A 20,115-nucleotide genomic window follows, 5' to 3' on the forward strand; every position below is an offset into this window, starting at 1 on the left:
TGTTATGGTGCAACATCTGGCTCTGCTTCTGCTTTGATTTTTTTACACTGTTTAAAGATCACGCACATCTTTTCTCAGTCAATAAGTGGCTGATGTCAGCTGAAGCACAAGAAAAAAGATGGTAGTAATGAAGCATTCTTCAGTAATAGACACTTATGCAGCATCTGATAAACCCGTTATCTGTTTTCTAAAGAAATTAGGTGTAAAAATTCCTTAAATAACAGAGTTCACGTGTCAAACCTTCTTTCGGAGCGTGCTTCAACACGGTGTGACGTTGTTTTGTCAGACATGCACCAACACGCTTAAATATTCCAGAGAAATTGGTGCTTGTAACCAGGAAATTCTGTAACAAATTCGTTTTAATTGCCTTCAGCAGAAATGCCTTTCTCTCTTCTTCCCTGGCGTCTGCCGATACGTCGGTGTGCTTCGTGCTGCTGACCTGCAATCGATTTCTTTCTCTCCACATTACTGAACAAATGCAAATGTTTCCCTGTTGAGGTTTAGTTAGGACTCTCCTAGGAGACAGAAGCAAAGAAGATTAGACCTGGCAGTGAGTTAATATAATCTCTGTGTCACTGTGTCAACAGTACGCACACATAGACTGTTTTTATTAGACGATCGAACCGCCTCCGAGGTTTGTATGTGGTTCTCCAAGTTCACCTGATGTTTGTGTTTCAGGTTCATCCAGAAATCCTCTTGGTCCGAAGCCAAAAGCTGGCAGGACGTGGCCTCTTGCAAATATAAACTATATGCCATGTTCTGTCATGTTCTGTCAGTGTAAGCAAGTATAATTGTAACCACAATATGATCTCTTAAGGTGTTTCCAATGTTAACATACTGACCTTTTCAAAGTACTTTTTTTTTTAAGTACTGTACTTTCTGGACTATAAGTTGCAATTTTTTTTCATAATTTGGCTGGTCCTGCTATTTGTAGTCCGGAGCTACTAATTATGCTTTTCCTCTTCATTCTGCTTTTTCTGAGTGATGCGTCCTGTGGTGCGGCTTATAGTCCAGAGAATACAGTAGTTTTTACCCGTATTTGGACACAAATCTTGGGCTGAGGTGACACGGTCAGCTGGAATTGGGTGGAGTCTCCCAGAAATTAAACAGATCAAAACCTTTGTTGAAACTCTGTTTAATAGACTGGATATCTTCTACTTAATTACAAAGAAGGTGACTTTTGAAGAAAAAAATAACTGGGAAACCAAAGGTGAGAAGCAAACAGTCTCTATTGGATTGAAAAATCAAATGTGACGTTTAAGCCCACAAATCAGATTGTTGTGAACAAGAGTATTTTCTGTAGAATAAAGCTAAAAGACCAATGCCACCCTGGCTGATCACGTGACTTCTGATGTGATACTTCGTGACGAGTGCTACTGATCGCAGACCAGTAGGCATCCTGATGAAGACGAGCTGTAAAAGAAAACATGTTTCATGCTGCCAGCGGATGAAGGTGGGAAAATAAGTGGTAAGCAAAGCAGCATCGTCCACGGCTCTGTTACTGGGTTTGTGATTGGTAACTGACCAGACACTCTGCCACATCTCACTCCAAATATGATCCTTGTTTCTCAACCTGAAGTCCTTCTCGGTCACTGTACACATCCACATTCCCCGCCACATGAAGGCGGCGTTCCTGTTCCTCAGAGGAATCCAAGACTTCTTCTTACGCTGTCGGGCATTTTTATGTGCTGACAGTGTTTGTGCTGTAGTTGATGCAGGGCAGCACAGGTACAGCGCACTCCTCCAGATCCTCAGTACGAGTCTGTTTTTTCAAAACAATCTCGACTGAGAAAAACCACCTGTCGGCCATATTTTAACCTTTTCTTTTCCATTAATAGCAGAACCAGTTGTAGCTCTTGTTGCTCTGCTTGAGCGTTATAACCGTGGATGTAGGAACAGCTTAAATCTCACCACACACTGGCTGCCTTTTGTTGTTCTCACTCAATTTATATCAATCCTCCAAGTTCTGCTCCCAAACTAATGCTTTAAATAAGAATATATACTGAAAACACAGTCTAAACAACACAGGCAAAGATAAAGGCAGTCATGTAAACACATGACGAATATGAAAAAATTTGCAACAAAGCCTCGGCCCTCTGAGCGAGTCCTTCATCGGCCCGTATCCGCCTTTTGCACCAGATTCTACAGATTATATTGTTTTTATTAGAGCATTTGGAATCCAAATACGCCACTAATTTTGGATTATTGTTTAGAGCGACATTAAACCCTTCTTGCAATCCTTGTAAATTCGCTGCAGTCCTGCCAAATCCTTCCCAACATGCATTTTGGGGGAAATTTTCAAAACATGTTTTCCCCATTTTAGAAAAATCAGCAGTTTTGCCCTGATGTTGAGCCCAAATGTTAAAAACTCTGTGGACAAGTCATAAGTCTCCATCACCGTGGGAAATATTTCCTTTAATATCCCATCTTATTGTCACTCATTCAGTTTTTGCATAATTCCAAGTTGCCACTTCACACATCCTGTGAGGGAAGATTAGGAATGCAAAGCACCTCCTGAAGAAAAAGGAATGTAAGGCTGAGTGAGAAACACTCCTCTAAACACTCCTCCACACACATAGAATGAAAATAAAAAAAAAATTAAGAAGGCTTAACTTCTGGCAAATAGTGACAAGAGAAAAAGGAAAACAAGCTTAAATGCACGCGCTGTATTTGTGTCTATCTCCGTCTTGCATGCAGGAAGACCGCCTCGGTGGAAATGATAAGGTTTGATTGCCCTAAGTGAGGAGGAGGTCCGGTTCTTAGCGCAACAGCTGAAGACTGTTCATAACTCAAAGAAATCAAACAAATGTCTTCTGATCTATTTATAGTGTTAGTAGGATGCACAAAAAACCAAGAGATGCCAAAAAAAAAAAAGATAGAAAAAGGAAAAAGCAGATGATCAAACGCAACTGTGTGAGGAGACGGTGACCCCCGCGAGCAGAGAGGGAGGGAGAGCCGAGCTGGAGGGAGGAACTCTCTTTACTTCATCTCATGAAGCGTGTCAGACGTTAGCAGAGGAGTGTCTCTCTCTGCAAGAGCGGAGCAGAGCCACAGACTCAGGGTGAGAGAAAGAGGGATTTTTGCTTCTGCCTTCTCGTTTAAATACATATATGCGATTTAGGTGACAGGAGAAGGCCCTCCTGTCTGTGGGTCAGCTGGCGAGAAAAGATGAAGAACCAAATCACCAGCACCCTGTCTAACTTCTTCTTTGAGTACGAGACCCCTCGTCAGGTGCTGGTGAGGAACAGGAGGGTGGGAGTGGTGTGCCGGCTCATCCAGCTGGGCGTCCTGGTTTACATCATTGGGTAAGACACTTAAAGTCATCTCCTCTTCTCTTTGCTTATCAGAGCAGTGAAGATGTCCTGATCTCTGAGGATTTCTTCTTCTTCTCCTTCTTCTTCTTTTGGGTTTGAAAGTAGTTGGTCTGACTGAAACACAGACGTTTTGTTTGCAGTGCACCGAGTGTTTGTGTGGGAAACCGATATACTTTGGCTTACCACGTCCTGTTGACAGAGCAAACACTGGTCTTTAACAATCGAAGAGCCTTGACTGGCAGCCGTGGCAGAAGATCCTGACGTACCAGGACAAATATTTCCTGTCCGCTCCTATAAGTCCAGACATTAAAAAAGTGAACGTTTCTTCACTAACGATTCCTAAGCCACCCTCTCAAACATGCTTTGACAGGCAGGAGTCTATTAAGGTAGATCTAATGCGCTTATTAAATCTACTCCAATAAGCCCACAAACCAGTGGTTTGTGGTCTTAATTGCTCAAAAAGACGCCTGTTTCATTTGCAGCATTTGCACAAAATATGTTTTCATTTGTAGTTTGCGCATCGGAGCAGCAGAACTTGCAGGACTGAGTGTGATGAAACACACTGAGGCATATGCTACAACGGATAAAGATCAAGTGCTGCACAATTCGCTGCCAAACACTGCTGATGTGTTATCTGCTCAGGGTGATGTTGACAGTCCTCCAAATATGAAATTCTGAAAGAAAGTGATATAACCCGGCCTGTTGCAGAATTTACAACTTTATTGTGTGTCATCTACTTTGTGTACCTTCTTAATCCGAGCAGCGCATTTATGTTTACTCCCTGCTCCCGTCCTTCCCTTTCTCTGTCTTGGTCTCTCTCTACTCAAGTCTTGTCAACACAGCTGGATATCTGGAAAACCAAAAAATAAATAAATATGCAATTATATCTTCAATGCACACCTCAACTCTGTTTAATATAATTTCGTCTGTTTCCGTCAGTTTTCTAACACCCTTGACCTTAGAGGGGTCAGACGGGATACTGGTGCCTTTCTTCAGCTAACGTTCTGGGCGAGAGACGGGGTTTAATGAAAACAATTATAAATATAAACTCCAATAAAAGTGGTGATTTGAAAATGTCCTTACTTGCATTTGCGTGTGTATATTAGAAACCGGAAATGTGGAGGTCCATGATAATAGTTGGTATTCAAATATGGCCCCGCCATCGACGTCACATGACGTTAAAATGGATCATTGTTGTTTCGCCATGCGGTGGAGGAAAACCGACTGCCATCAGAGAAGTGCTGATTTTTATGTTGGTTCAGACACCTTTTGCTCGTTGGCTTCTGGCAAGCCCAACTGCTCCAATAATGCGTTGGGTTGCAATGGAGAAACAGCGCCGGGAGGGCCAAATGTTTTAAAACATTTCTCCGTTTCTCCCAATATGGCGGAACGATGCCGTTCCACATTGCTGGTTTTGGATCAGACTTGGACCCACGCGCTGTTAGTCCGCCTGTTCGGCCTCCTCTCAAAGCTGAGTCCAGTTTCTAATCAACCACTGTTTCTCTATCCAGTCAGCAAACTCCCTGATGTTTATGCTGCATTCCAGTTTTAGTCATAACTGGGAAATTATGACTTCCCAGTTGGAAAAATCTACTGGAATGCTCTCCTAAATGTCATTTCAAGTGGGAACAGCTCTGGCTAGCCCTACCTAGTTACAGCCTGTAAGGCCGACCTGGCAAAATGGGTCAGCGGTTGTAATGAACTGCGATGTTTATTTTATAAGAGATATTTGTAAGAGTGCATCTGAAATCAATGTCACATGTAGCTTGTGCATCTCTAAATTGAAGAAATTAAGCTTCAAGAAAATAAAGGTGAAAATGTTAAACCCAGCACTGAATTTCCACTTCTATTGGGTTTCAATGAATTTATTCTTACCTCCAACTCTTTGTTTCCTCCATCAAATTTTAAGTTTCTTTCTTTCTTTTTTTAATTAAAAACTTAAAACTCATCTCTGCTCTCTGCGTTTGGATCTTTCAATCAAACCACGATAATATTGCATGAAATGCAAGAGATTAACGAGCAGCGACAAAACCACTGCATCACTATGTTGATCTAAAACCATCTCAGCAAGAAACACAAAACACAACTGTGTCTAAAAGAATATGTGTGTTTGAAAAAGGAAGCTCAAAATCCTTAAAACAGCTCTCATTTTCATACATACAAGCTCACTAACGCCACGTATTCTGGACCAAATCAAAATATGAAGCATGACGAAGCTTATCTCTCTGCAAAAAGTGAAAGCAAGCAGATATCAGTGTGTTAGAGAAGCAAAACGGGCTGCGTTCTCCTTTACAAACTCAAACATCTACAATGAACCAGAAAAAGGAAGACTTAACATTCCTTTGAATCACTAAATTAATATCTACTTGAATGAGTTCAGTAACATTGAGCTCCGTAACATTTGTGATTGATACCAACTTCTGATACCTGAAGACGTTTCTCAGTTTTGCCTCAGAAACAGCAGCTTCTGTGTCAGATTCAGGGGGATAGTTTGAGCCAGCCACTCTATAAAAAGTAACCTTGTTGGTTTCTAACCAAGAGTCTTGTTGTTTACGAGTGAATTTGGGGGTTGTGGTTTTGTTGAAACCACAACTTTCAGTCACATCATCTGCTCAGTCGAAGTCAACATCGACCTTCGACTGAAGGGCGCCCCGGCCACTTCAGAAACACAAACCACAAATAAAACAGTCGTTTTACGTGTGAAGCGCAATTTGTTAAAAACAGTCATTTTGACAAAGCAGCAGTTATGTGCATTTTGAAAGAAGATGACTTACAAAGGAATATAGTAAATTACAATTAAAAGCTTGTTAAAATGTGAATTGGACATCTTTAAGACGCGCGTTTTGTCTTTCACGTGAGAAATAAGCAGAAGTTTCAAATGAGACGAGTTCAAACCTTTTCAATTTGTTTTGGTGAATATTCCAGGCAGAATGAGCAGCAGAGTAACTGAAGATATGCTTTTCTGAGAAGCAAGATTCGGTTTTTGCTTTCTGAAGGTGTAGAAGCAGACTTCTAGGATGTTCTCTCTCTCCTTCTTCGTCTCCTCTTATCTCCCTCTTTCCCTTTGAACCTTCCTTTCTTTTCCATCTCAGTGTCCATTTAATTAATTTGAAATAAACCCAAAGCAACTTCTCAGAAAGACATACATGTTTCAAATAGATCTGGACTAAAACCAGCGCATACAATAGCTGCTGACATCATTGTTGCGTAAAGACAACCTGTTTGAAACCAGTTTTTCTACAGGAGCATAAGCTGCTGTTTTGACTAGGCCCCTTTCAACTAATGATTTAATTCCACAGAATCAGAAACATGCATAAAATGACAATCGGTTCAGTTGGTTTTCTGTTACTCTACTACCCAAAATGGAGGTTTGGCATGTGGCAAAATCCGATTGTTAATACATGATAGCGAGTTTTGGTTTGCAGGTGAGATCGGTAGAAAGGTGAGAGGAAAAACAGGGTGAACTGTTTCAATTTGGTCTTTCAGTGTCGCGGGCTGACCATGAATCATTCCAGTTCTGTCACCAGCCTCTTTGCAGCCTATCGGGCCACATTAGAGCCGGACGGCGATGTCCCACAGAGAAGATGTAATGAGAAAGCTGCCCTGCTTCTCCTCCTCAGAATTTAGCCGGCCCAGAGACAGGTCAGGCCGGCGCCAGTCAGTCCTGTCAGGACTGTTCATGATCATCTTAACCTCAGGTCAGCCTCAGCATGTAATCAGTAGAAATCTGAAAGTTAGAAACTATACGTTGTTGCTTTGTGGCCAGATTGCTGAGAGATAAGACAAATTAAGAATTTCTGCACTCTGGCAACTTTTAAATGAGAAATATTGAGAAGTTGTCGAAAAAAAATCGTCAGCAAATCGATACATCTCTTTGTGAATAGCTCTCTTTTTGCCGCTTTTTATTTCCACTTTAATTTTTATTCCCATTTTCAACGGACACAAAGACAAATCAGAGATTTTACAGAGTATTATGGCAGTTTTGTGACAGAAACTCTTGAATTTAGATACAATGTAAGAGCTGTCCATCTATTTAAGTCCTGTCGAATATGAGAATTGACAGAGTTGCTGTTACCTCTCAAAGTAAAACCCAACGTCATTCAATCTTTGTTTTCTTGCTCTTTCTTATCAGTGTTACTCACTACTGGAAGATTAATCTCAGTGCTGCAGATTGTCTGGAAGAAAAGCTCCCACACACCAGGAAGCTTTCTTTATTGCGTTTATGTTCTCTGTCCGTTAAACGCAAATTTCACTCAGATTAGCATTTTTAACATTTTCCTTGTTTTGTGCTGAACTTATTTTCTTGGTGTACCCAGAATGACGCTTTTCTGTAACGCTCCTCTGCATGAAGACAAATGAACACCGTGATGAAACACACGTTGTCCTGTGGGCGTCGTGCCAGTGGGTAATTGCTCCTCACACCCAGCGTAAAATAGCTTCACATGTTCGACAGAGGATTTCTGTGTGGATATTTTATCTTTCCAGTGCACACCAGCTGTTGCCTGTCCCTCCCGGTGATCTTGCGCAAACACAATGCAACGTAACATGCCAGGAATCTTCATAAATGTCTCAAATCCTGGCATTAATACTGAAACCTTAACAACAGAAGATTTCATCAGCACAAACCTCGCATATTAAAGAGGCGAAAGAATCGATGGTTAAAAACAAGATTTCTGCACCGGCAGTCATACTTTTATATTTTCACAAGAAGCTCTAATGTTATAGACCAGGGCCGGCCCAAGCCTCTATGGGGCCCTAAGCTAAATTTGGCTTTGGGGCCCTCTGGTGCTGCCAACATTGTGGACTGGCTGCAATCAGCAGCCAGATCATTCAAACACCTGCTATAAACTTAATGCATCTCTGGCAGAGATGCAGAGATGTTTACATCAAATACATGTATAATATAGGACACATTTATTGGTCAACTGATTTATTGACCAGTTGATTTCTGGGTGCTGATTTCCTTAATTTTGGGGGATTGTGATCGGCTGATACTTACACGTGAAGCTGATATCATCCCCTGATCTTATCTTCTTAACAACATTTAACTGAGTACAACAATGTGACGGTACAGTATAAAAAAAATCGAGCTGCTTTGCCGATGGTTTTGGTGCTAACTACAGAAATACACCACTGAGTCAGAAACTCTTCTGGGTTACTTAGCTTATCTCAAATGCTAAGGCTAGTTAGCATGGCTACAGATGACGGCGGATGAACGGTTTTTCTTTCTCCGCCACTAGAACATTGATATGTAGCAGTTAAGACCCTCCTCCTCCCTCTGATTGGTTGTTTTTTGGTCCAGCGACGCATTTCTTCAGACAATAGCATTTGTTATTCCATGGAGAAGGTGGACGAAATCGATTTTTTCAAAGGTATTTTCACCATGTCTCATGACATGGTGAGAGTTTTCCTAAAATATAGGGAAAAACAAAGTTTTGTAAAAGTCACATACCGCAGGTTTAAATAAAATGCATTTTTTTAGTGTTATACCACTGGTGTAATAAGATTCAACTGTTGTAACTCTCCAACTTAATGTCTGTTTAACAAAACTTTCCCAAAGATATGTTTGTGCTTGTGTAAGAAAGGGGGAAAATATACCAGCTTGAAGAACTGCAAGTGGGGAGTAAATGGTCAACAGCAAATTGTATCTACACCAACTTAACGGCCTAACGCTGTTTCGGCAAGCTCTGTGTGTAGTGGCTGTTTTCAGTACCATGTGGCTCCAATCAGAATCACTTAGAAAGGCTCGACTACAGTAAAGCCTTAGAAACAAGCCTGATCAAATGAAAGAAAGAGACAAAGGAACTAGAATCAATAAATCAAACTCCAAAACAACCCCGGACGTTACAAGGACTAAACTGTGACCTGCAATGTTGTGCTTTTTTTCTTTACAGAAAATCAGATTAAGTTTTCTAACATGATGTGCATTCTGGGCATATATTTTCAGCAGATAATCTTACCCATAGTGAGATTTAATCTAATTAGCTTGATTTAATTAAACTAGGGCTGCCATCTAACTTCACAAGCTTCACCTGGTCCATTATGAGGCAAAATTAAACATATGAACAAAAACATACTGAAAATATATTCATTTTATTGTTCAAATGATTTGCTAATTTTCTTTCACGTGTAAGCTATCTTTCAAAATGCACTCTCGCATCTTTACATCTGATATGCCCTGTGCTTTCACTTGTGTCCACATGCACTAATGTGCATGGTCTAATTTCTGCATGAACCACTTGCGCTCGCTCAACAGCTTCCTGGAACGCTTTATGCTTCTTTTTCTTCTTTTTCTTTTAAATCATAAACTGAAGCTAGTAGATGTCTACATTTCGAGAACCAGCTTGTCAGATTTGTCCTTTTCGTTGAAGAGGACTAGCTGACCCACATCGAGCTGCACACGTGTCCCCTGTCAGAGACGCTGCCGGCTGTGCAGAGCGTCATGCTTCAATCACTCATGTACATAACTTTGCTGTTGGGTTTTGGTTGGACGGCTTGAGCTGGAAAGAGGTTGAGGTGCTGACAGGACTGATGTGTCTTTCACAGGTGGGTCTTCATCTATGAGAAAGGCTACCAGAGCACAGACACGGCGGTGAGCTCCGTGTTCACCAAAATGAAGGGAGTGGGCTACACTAACGTGAGCGGGATTGAGACCGTGTGGGACGTGGCCGACTACGTCTTCCCTTCTCAGGTCAGTAAGCTTTCAGCTGAAGCCCGGGCAGGTCATTCAGTCACTGCCAGTTCCAGCTACTTAAAAGTGTTTGCTTTAAACCTGGAACAGGTCAGGGAGCAATGTTTGGACAATCACTCAGAAGGGGATGAAGTCAGCATCTATGGTTCATAAATCAAACTGTCACACGGATGAAAAGTCAGCCTGACTCAGACGATAAATGTCTCAACTCTTTGCTTCCAAAAGGAAACTGCATATCATTTTAAGGATGACAGAATTTAAGTCATACAAACTGTCTAACATCAGCTTACGTTTCTGTTGTCTATCTATGAACATACTGAAATAATACGCAGACAAAAGAGTAGCTCTTTAAATTTAGTGCTCACCCAGTTTGAGAAGTTTGTCTTCAAATGGTTTTGCGTGCATGAGCAAAGTACACAACAAATCGAAAGTCACACTGCGGTTAACTACATTTGTTGACCTGAAACCTAACTGGGATTATAACATGTGGGAAAAGAAACATAAAGACATCATAAAGGTCGCTTGGTTTGAGTTTCGGGTGTGGACATTTTTTTAAAAGTATCACACAAACGAGATACTACCAACTTGATGAAAAGATCTTTTTTGTGTGCTTTGATCAAGTCGGATGAAAGCGCACAGCACGACATGTGGAAAAAAGAGCTCTTAAATGGTCATTCTTCAGGCTGCAATAAACTGGAGACGCAACGTTTAGAATTTTGTGACTAATTTCTAACAAGGCTTTGACCTTTGTGAGGATTAGAGGTGACGTCACACTGTGTGTGACAGAGGGCTCTATGTGAAACAAAGTTTCACCGTTACTTTTTATTAGAAAGGCAGAAATTGATCTCAGATTCCAAATGTTAAACTCTGGTTTTATACTGGTAATTAGCACGAGTAGCATAGTTTGAATTAGAAAATGTTACCGGGTCCCAGTTGGTCCACAAAGCAACAACTGTGAGATCTTTAGAAATCATCTTTAGAATAAAACTATACAATAAAAATGATAGTTGCAAAAGCTACTTTAGCTACTAAGAGTCAGGACGCGTATGTAGCGCATGTTAAGGTGTTTCTATTAAAATGTGAGTAAAGTAGACAAACATAAACAAACAGGTTGAATTTCAACTTGAGTAAGAATGAGTGCTCGGGTTCTCAAACTGCTTAAAGACTCAACTCTGTCAAAAACAATTCTTATATAAACTTTAAGGAAATGTTTGATTCATTCGGAAATCGATGAAGTTGCATCAACTTCATCTCGTTGCTAGAAAACGACCTTATCACAGACTAGAACAGAGAGAAACACCAGTCAGCTTAGATGGTGTGTGCGTTTGCGTCCGTGTGGGTGTGTGTGTGTTGTGAGGGGAGGAAGTGGTTTCTCCCTTTTGGTCTTCACTTTCGATGTGTTGAAAAAAAATCTTTCTGGCAGATTACTTTATTAGTGTGTATCAAACAGCTGCATTTTTGTATTTTCTTGTTTCCAACTCGATCCATGCTTGGTTACATGAGTGTTTCGACGCCCTCCCGTTCCTGCAGTTTTACTCAAAAACACTAAATGTGCCACCAACCTGAGCGTGACGTGAGCGCACATATCCAAGTAAATAAACAAAAGTTTATGGTGTGAGCTTTTAAATTACACATTCCTGCTCAATAGTTCTGACAGGCGCTCCACTCTCACGCACTTTTTCCCTGCCTGCTCCACGCCGGATGTCTGCATTTGGAACTTGGGTGCATGCAACCAGCGTCTTTCTTGCAAATACTGCATTTGGATGAAACAAAAAAAAGAAAAACCCAGTCACAACCAGAAAATTTAAAAAAAAAGAAACTGCGTCAAGTGGCAGAAATTATGAAACTGAAACAAATTTAAGAAAACAATACAACATGATAAAATAAATAAAAAATTTGGAAAAGTTTGCACCCCACCTCTCGCCCAGAATGTTGGCTGGAGAAATGCTCCAGCACCCCTCCTGACCCCAGGAGGGACAAGTGTACAGAAAATGGATGGATGGATGAAAAGTTTGCTATGCCACTGATTTGTTAATCTGAATGAACAGACTGGTCACTCCCTCATTCTGTTCCCATTTGGCTCTCTCCTTTATCTCTTCGCACTCACCAAACACACCAAAGTTTCCTTGTGATGTCAACAGGCGCTGAATACTGGGGAGAGAGGGAGTGGAGTTTTTTGCCATGTGGTTTCTTAGCACTTCATCATGAGCTCAAAAGAGAACCGTTGTTTTTGTTTCCATCCAGAATGTACGCAGTTATTTTCTTCAGGGTCTGCTGCATGCGCTCCAAACAGGAAACTGAATTTATTCATGTTTACAAGTTCCAGTTTCGCAATCAGTTTGATAATCATAAACATTTGGCTGATTTCAAGAGCACAGTCTGTTGAGTAGGAGATTATTTGTCCAATGTGAAATCAGCTATAAGCTCCTAGTTTCCATTGTAGCCTGCAGTTGTTTTGAATATTGTTTGAAAGTATTCCAAAGAAATTCCCAACTGTCAAATTTTTCCAAAAGAGATGAAGATTTATCAAGTTTGTTCAGGTTTACACTGTTTGTTTCAGACCTTGCTAAAAAATCTCCTCATTTAATACAAGAAAAACAAACACCAGAGCAGAAGTGGACTAAAAAGATTGCATGATTTAAAGTCTTTTCTCAAAATCTGAAAACTGTGGTGTGGATTTGACATGCATGTGCCCTTGAGTCAATACTTTATAGACCATACTTTGATGCGATTACAGCAGAAAGTGTTGTAGTGTGTTGCTACGAGTTTTGCACATTTACAAGCTGAGATATTTTTTTGTGTTGCAAATATTTCCCATATGAGCAGATCACGTTCTTCCCTCACATGTTTGCTGCGTCTCCTATGTGGCTTGTTGAAAACTGGAAACAGGATTAATTTTGTCTTTCTTCATGCCAACTGTGGCTCTCTGCAACTCAAGAGTTGTATGCTGTTTTGTGTTGGTCTATCACAAACAATCCCCGATGCATGTCAATATGCGTTTAAGGGTTGTGGACACTTCAGACTATAGCTTGCCTGCATTCTTTATTCTGCAGTATAATGCCAGATGTACCTTCACATGAAATATTTTAATTATATTTTGTGACTCTTTTTGAACTTTTAGGGAGACTCATCTTTCGTAGTGATGACTAACTACATCATTACCGAAGGTCAGAAGATGGGAAAATGCCCAGAGGTATGTGCTAAGCCTCCCTTCTTTCTTGCTGCCTTTGGTCTGTCTTACACGCTGCCTTAAATAGTAAAAGAAAGCATGAATCGTGTCTCATTCCAAGACTGTTTCTGTAATCGGTCATTTGTGTTGTTGTTGTTGTGTAGCAGGAAATACCCGTGTAAACCTAATGGCTTCAGTATGATGCAACACTAACAGGCTGCACACAGTACGGGAGATCATTTTAACCCAACGGTGTTGCTCTGTCCTCTTCTTCATTTGGCTGTCTGTTTACATTCCAACATGTTATATGCAAACTGACCCCATTCTCTTGTCCCCTTACAGCTAACGGGCAATCTTGTCTGCACATCAGACGCCGACTGTGTCGGAGGGAGTTTCAAACGTACGGGACACGGTAAAGTCTGAGTCTGAGTAACCATCTATGCGGAGCTCCAGTCAAGCCTCGGTGGCCTCACGGTATCGCGTTTTGATTTTGCATCTGAAAACGCATCGCTTAGTGATCCTTTGAGGACGGCAAGGTCTGACGTCCACTGAGTATTTGCGAACTAGGAAGTTCTGCCAGAAGCAGAGTCGCAGCTCACCACTAAGACAAACATTTATATGGAAATCGTAGATTACCGTTGGTCATGAGCACTGTGCATTTTTTGGCTATCTTTACTTTATTTGGGTATTTTCTCGTTGGGGTACTTATGACTTTCACTCCACTACATTTCAAAGCCACGTCTTAGCTCCACGTTTGACGTTCATAAGTTATTAAATGAAGTATGGCGTTACAAAGGCATCGATTACATTTTGTAGTTTTAATGAAAAATAAAAAAACTAAAACAAACAACATTTTACATAATAATAAGAATAAAAAATAAAATAGTTGTCTGCTTAATTACATTTTTATGCTCATGATTATACATGTGGTGAAAACGTCCAGCGCTCAGAAAACATTACAGCTTTGTGCTGATTTTGGAAAATATAAATTGTGCTTTTGAATACTTAAATACTTTCAAATACTGGAGTCAACTTTGGACCCAGGAAACTTTTACTCATATTTGATTGAACACTTTTACTTCAGTACTTCTGCATCATCCACCGCTGGCTGTGGGGTTGAAACCAACACTCCAAGCCTTAGCAACCAAACATTCGGTGTATTTGCTTATATTGTGACCTAAAACCCCGACCTAAAGCAAACAGGCACCAGATTAAGGCCGTGCGTCTGAGCTGTCTCATTGCATGACAGCAACGGGACAGAACATGAGTTGATGGGTCCAAACAACGGTTACGTAAACGTATTCTTCTTCGTCAGACTCCGGCTTTTTATTTCGGAGTCTTTCCACTTCTGCACGTCCCACATCGACTTGAATGAGAGCAAAGCTTTAGATCTGTCCTCTTCAGACCCGTCAAATTCACCTTGAGGTGGCAGAGTTTCTTTCGAGGTGGCAGGCTGGTGGGAATGAAAGCTTGCGGGAACGGGGCCCACGCGGCCGAACAGGTCGGTGACTTTCAGCGAAAGGTCAGCGGCTGCCTGCCGGTGAAATATCTGCATGTTTCTCTTGATGAGAAGACGAGATTGCCACGAAGTCAATCACGTGCACAGAAGTTATATATATATACCGTACATATAAGAATCAGGGGCAAGATAAAGAAAAACATCTATTTCAGCATTTGCTCTGCTTCACTTTTATGTCCCGCTTTGCTGCTGCTGATGTTAATCAGAGATAAGGAGAAGTACGGAAGCAGAATCCGTTTCTGTTAGATGCTGCCTCTTGGAGCGTGAGATGCACTTTTTGCCCCATTCTTGTTACAATTTGAAATTCTCATGTTTCTATTTAAAGGACAAATGACTGGAACCTGTGTCAACAAAACACAAAGCTGTGAGGTGCTGGCATGGTGCCCAATTGAGGACGACCGCACTATTCCAAAGTACGTGGGATCTCGAAATGCTTCAGCGAGTCAGGGTCCAAGCAGAAAGCTGCCAAAACGTAAATGTTTCGACTTTTGGTTTGTCTGATCCAGCAAAAACACGACTTCCTGTATTACTCCAGAAGTACCATAAGTAACGGTAAATAATCCACCATTTAAGGTTTTAAGATATGACATATTTTTCTTGGATATTTCATGTGAAAACTAATGGAAGGTGAGCAATTAGATGTCCTTTTTTGAGGCTTAAGCTGTTGTCAGATTGTTTCCTACCTTGCGATGTCAAAAATGCATCGCTTGTATTTTAAACGTATGAAAATAAATCCAGATTATACAAGAAGTAGGTCAGTGTTACTTCCAGTTTTACTTCTTGAGATGAGGAAATCTTTATCAGCGCACAGAGCACTTGTATAAAGTTATCTGAGATTAAAAGTGCTGTATGTAACTTTAGCAAAAATATGCTCTTTCTATAATTGTTAAACTGACACAGGTAATCTCTGAAAGGATCGAAGCTCCAGAAATTGAGAAAAAATTATCCTGCGAGTCCCTGGTGGTGTACTTTTGTCTGAAGCCCACCTGCACCCCAGAGCTAATTTCAAAATAAATTACAAATACACACTTTATTTTTTTGTAAACTTCTATTTTTTCTTCCACTTTCTCACTATTTGCTTCATGGCGTTGGTCATCTCGATGCTTGTAGCCATCACAAGAAGCACTTTGTTTAAATGCTTCATCACTTGCTAATTAGATTAGTGTAATTATAAAACATTTGTGCATGTGGAACAAAATCCAACGTGATATTACACAGCAGGCCGAAACAAACTGCAAAAGAAGTGTCAGTATAACGAAAATATTTAATTTAATTATGAACCTATCAGTCTATTCAGCTAATGTTTGAAGCTGAGTTATGATCCCTGATTCAGTTTGTGATTAAGCAATTCTTCCTCATAACTGAACTGAAATAAAAAGATGTTTTAAATATATTTTAAAAATTACACCAAGCCCCAGCATTAAATTTTCTCGTTCTTTAAGCGCAGGTATCTAAATCGTAAAAAGAAAACAACAAAAAAACAGGCACAGATTCTGCTTGGACCGTGATGAGTGCTAATGATTGAATGTCGGCATCTCTATTTATTAACGGGACACCTTACGACACGTAAAAAGAGCAGAAACACTGTCTGATTTTATTTTCTTGTTCTTTTCCAGTCCTCCTCTTCTGATGTCCGCAGAAAACTACACGCTTTTCATCAAAAACTCTGTAACTTTCCCTTTATTTGGCGTCACCAGGTGAAGGATGACACAAAATGAAAATAGGACAAAACTTACTCCTAACACAATAATAATCAACAGGCTTATGCACTGCTATTGAAAAATCCTAATTGCGTTCTGTTAAACGTGTGCATTGAATAGTTCACTGGTGGTTTAATCCTGTAAAATTACTGTAATTATCAAACATTTTCAGCTCATCAATGCATACGACCAAGCTGAAGCTTGAACTGTTCGCAGGAGTAACTTGGTGGAGGGAATTGATAGTGACTACATCAAAAAATGCCTTTTCGATCCCAAGGAAGACCCGCTCTGTCCAATATTCAAACTGGGAGACATAGTTAAACTGTCTGGCTTCAGCTTTGAAAAATTAGCCCAAGAGGTAAGTGTCCAGCAAAGCACCTCTGCTTTAACTGATAAAGACTCTGCAGTATTCAGTTGAGATGAAGCAGGTTTATGTTTTGTATGGTTACGGACGTTTACATGTTTTGTCTGCTTGACAGGGAGGGGCTATTGGCATCGTCGTCGACTGGACATGCAACTTCGACGTTGATGTAAAACACTGTAAGCCAGAGTACAACTTTCACGGCCTCTATGGAAATCCGAGTGAGACTGACAGCGCCAGCGCGTCGGTTGGGTATAACTTCAGGTGATAGAAGTTTTGTGGCTAATTTATGTCCGTTTTGGAGACTTCAGATGACAGTTATTTCATCGAGAGAATATGGAATTTTGATGTTTGAAAAAAAAAAAAATACGTCTGTATTTGCTGATGCATCACTTTTCACAGGTGGTCACAATTCTTAAACTTTTTTCACATTTTTGTGAAACCAGTTAGATTGATGTGGACGTTATAATTTTTAAGATGTATTTCCATAAAACTGCTTATGTTTACCAGTACAACAGTTGTATCAGCCTGTTGTTTGGTAGGTTCTAGGATTTATTTATTTTTTTCAACTATTCAATTAGATGAACCTTGTATTTCCATCACCAACTGCTCATTTTATTGACTGGACTAAAGTCATTGTTTGCTCCTTATGTTAACCTGCCTTAGATGTGTTTAGTTTGAACTTTATGATGTTTGCTTGTCTCAGGCAGTTTAACATGTTTTATATTCCTTATTCGTTTAGAATGCTTCAATTTGTTCTGCATCTTCTCTCGTGCTCCATTAAGGCGCTTATTGGTTACAAGGATACTATTTATGCGTCCTTATATTTTAATTTTTCAGTCGACGCCTGTGAGGTGAAGTAGAAGCAGTGAGGTTCTTATTCTGACTGTCCTTGTGATCGTTTACAGGTATGCAAAGCATTATATGGAGGATAAAATTCCCAAGAGAACCCTCTTTAAAGTTTTTGGCATCAGGTTTGATGTCATTGTGAAGTCACTGGTGAGTAAAATATCTATTTTCATTGGTATGAATTTAGCATTAATTAAAAAAAAAAAAAGTGAGCTTTGTGTGACTGGAGCCGTGTCCTTTAAAGGCAAGAAAATTTGACATAATCCCAACACTCACAGCAATAGGCTCAGGCGTGGGGATCTTTGGAGTGGTATGTTGTTGCTTGGATTATATTCCACATCAATAAAGTATCCATCAACAATGAGAATCACTCACAATCTGAAATTATTCATTTATTTTTCTCTTTCTCTGCAGGCAACTGTTGTTTGTGACTTGGTGCTGCTGTATTTGTTACCAAAAAGGGAGTTTTATAAGAACATGAAGTTCAAATATACAGACACACAAATACAGGTAAGTTCTGTTTCTTTACTGTAAACACAAGATGGCAGCAGAGAGACTGTCACTAACACCAGCCCAGTTCTAACAGCTAATTCTTTTCACTGTTGGAGACTATCCTTTCTTCAGCTAGGTTCGTAATGTTTGAGGTTCAAGAAGAGTCAGTGAGTTGAATTCATTTGTTAAGACTGAAATGCAGCTCTGGCCCATTGTCATGCTTTCCTTATGGGAGAACACAGCAAAACGGCACCTCACTACAGTTTCTAATTCCTTTTATAGGCCTCTATCTAAGTTAAGCTCTAACGAGGGTGGTCCCCAGTGTGTCATTTCCCTCGACTTCAGTTCTTTTTATGCGTGCGCATGCGTGTGTGTGTGTGCAAAAGCATGCAAACTCCATCTTCCTCCAAAAGAGATGGATGAAAACACAGAATTGTTCATTCCCAACATCACCTAACACCTTTCTTTCACCGTTTGAGTGTCACATACAGCGATCAAGCATAACATTATGACCACTGAGATTAACCCTGATGAGCTCTTTTTATGGCTCCTGTAAGTAGATGTAAGACCCTCCTCCTAACTGGTTGTTTTTGACTGGGAGTGGCGTATTTCTTCTTTGCTGCAAAGCAAAAATGGTTTGAGATGCTGACTTGGCCGAGTACTTAGTTCCACAAATGTCAAGCCAATCAACAGTACGTGAGATTGTTGATCGTTGAATCCACTGCTTGCAGCTGTATAGATATCATAGTGCACCTTCAGGAGTTTTGTGGAATCCATCTCAGGGATTGTTTTTTACCACTCTACTATGGTCATAATGTCATGTACCCATCCATCAGATTAAGGGCAATGTTCTTAACATTGGAGATCACTAGAGCTAGAGAGCCGCATGAGTTGCATAAAGCACAACCAGTTATCAGACATGGTACTTGGATGAAATCCTCCCCTAAACGCAAGTCTTCCCCCTCACAAGCGTCCATATTCCCTAACCTTGATTCCACCTGAAGAACTCTCCTCTCCCACCCATCCAAAAGCCTCACCAACAATATAAAAACTATCCTCCATCCTGAAGTCGCACCACTAAAACAGGAAGAACGTTTTGTATTTACAGCAGGACAGTGAGTCTATTGATTTAGACTCTAACGCCTATTACACCCTTGAAGCAAATTCAAGACAAGCCCAAGATGAAGACAAGCCCAATGTGAGTGCAAGGTGAAACCAGGACATCAGAGCAGATTCTGTTGGTTTCCAGACATATTCTATAAAGGTTGCAATGGCGGGGGCCTCACAATAGAGATCTAAATTGTTCTCTGGTATGGCTTTTATCCAGGAGGATCCTGATTCAGAGGCAGGATCCACAGAGACCGAGGTATCTGAAATGAGGATTATAATCTGTAGGAAAACATGAAGCTTCGTTGATCGCTGAGGTCTTTCCCCCTTCCATTCTTTTGCAGAAGTGATCTGGGAGCAAAGAAGGCAGTGCGCAAGCTGCTTCATAAAGTGAACTGCACAGAAACAACATTATGGGAAACGGAGAAAAACTCAAGCACACCAACTCTGGATGGACCCCAGAGAAAAGAAAAGACATCGTTTCTCTCTGATCCTCAGCAGCATCTTCATCCAGGGACCTCCTCCCACTCGAAAAGCCAACATGGCTGACTGTAATCATTACCATTTAAAGTCGAGCCATCTATTTCCAAGCTGTGTCTACTTTTTTTCCCCCCCTTTGGCTGTTTGTTGTTCCCAAGAAGGGTGTAACCTCCACAACTTGAACCATGTCTGCAAACAAACGGTTGAGAGAAGAAAACTGGTGCGGACAAATCATTCATCACCTCCGTCAGAGTCCCTGTCACTCCACATGAAAACCGACCAAACTTGTGTTTGCATTTGCCACCACAGCGATCCGTCCCATGTGTACACATGTGACGAAGAGTTGAACTGGTTATTGATTAAACACGTTCTTCAACCGTTGTGCTTTTTTTTTTTTTTTGCTTTACTCGTACAGCAACAGGCAAACATTCGG

At 40.6% G+C, this 20,115-nt stretch overlaps 1 protein-coding gene across 3 annotated transcripts; it reads left to right on the forward strand.

Annotated features, from left to right (window-relative positions):
• Nucleotides 1-2,637: 2,637 nt before the first annotated feature.
• On the forward strand, nucleotides 2,638-20,058 carry p2rx1 (purinergic receptor P2X, ligand-gated ion channel, 1). Of its 3 annotated transcripts, none has more exons than XM_055043420.1 (14): nucleotides 2,638-3,305; nucleotides 9,861-10,005; nucleotides 13,127-13,198; nucleotides 13,517-13,586; nucleotides 15,019-15,106; nucleotides 16,310-16,390; nucleotides 16,610-16,751; nucleotides 16,873-17,018; nucleotides 17,663-17,753; nucleotides 17,848-17,913; nucleotides 18,018-18,113; nucleotides 19,204-19,293; nucleotides 19,423-19,461; nucleotides 19,547-20,058. In XM_055043420.1, the coding sequence occupies exons 1-14, from the start codon at nucleotides 3,169-3,171 to the stop codon at nucleotides 19,550-19,552; spliced, it is 1,269 nt and encodes a 422-aa protein (XP_054899395.1). In that variant the 5' UTR covers nucleotides 2,638-3,168; the 3' UTR covers nucleotides 19,553-20,058. The 3 variants fall into 3 exon arrangements, with proteins under 3 accessions (XP_054899395.1, XP_054899396.1, XP_054899397.1); XM_055043421.1 differs by having other exon boundaries at nucleotides 13,517-13,574; XM_055043422.1 differs by lacking the exon at nucleotides 19,204-19,293.
• The last annotated feature ends 57 nt before the right edge of the window (nucleotides 20,059-20,115 follow it).

The sequence above is a fragment of the Poeciliopsis prolifica genome, unplaced genomic scaffold (genome assembly GCF_027474105.1).
Source record: "Poeciliopsis prolifica strain line A6 unplaced genomic scaffold, Auburn_PproV2 SCAFFOLD019, whole genome shotgun sequence".
Lineage (NCBI taxonomy): Eukaryota > Metazoa > Chordata > Actinopteri > Cyprinodontiformes > Poeciliidae > Poeciliopsis > Poeciliopsis prolifica.

What these genes read in the sequence shown, in the direction of transcription:
- p2rx1 (XM_055043420.1), top strand. Translation starts at nt 3,169, where the DNA reads ATGAAGAACCAAATCACCAGCACCCTGTCTAACTTCTTCTTTGAGTAC. An exon ending in GACGACCGCACTATTCCAAA is followed by an intron (nt 15,107 to 16,309) that starts GTACGTGGGATC and finishes GTTCTTTTCCAG; the next exon opens with TCCTCCTCTTCTGATGTCCG. An exon ending in CCTTTATTTGGCGTCACCAG is followed by an intron (nt 16,391 to 16,609) that starts GTGAAGGATGAC and finishes AACTGTTCGCAG; the next exon opens with GAGTAACTTGGTGGAGGGAA.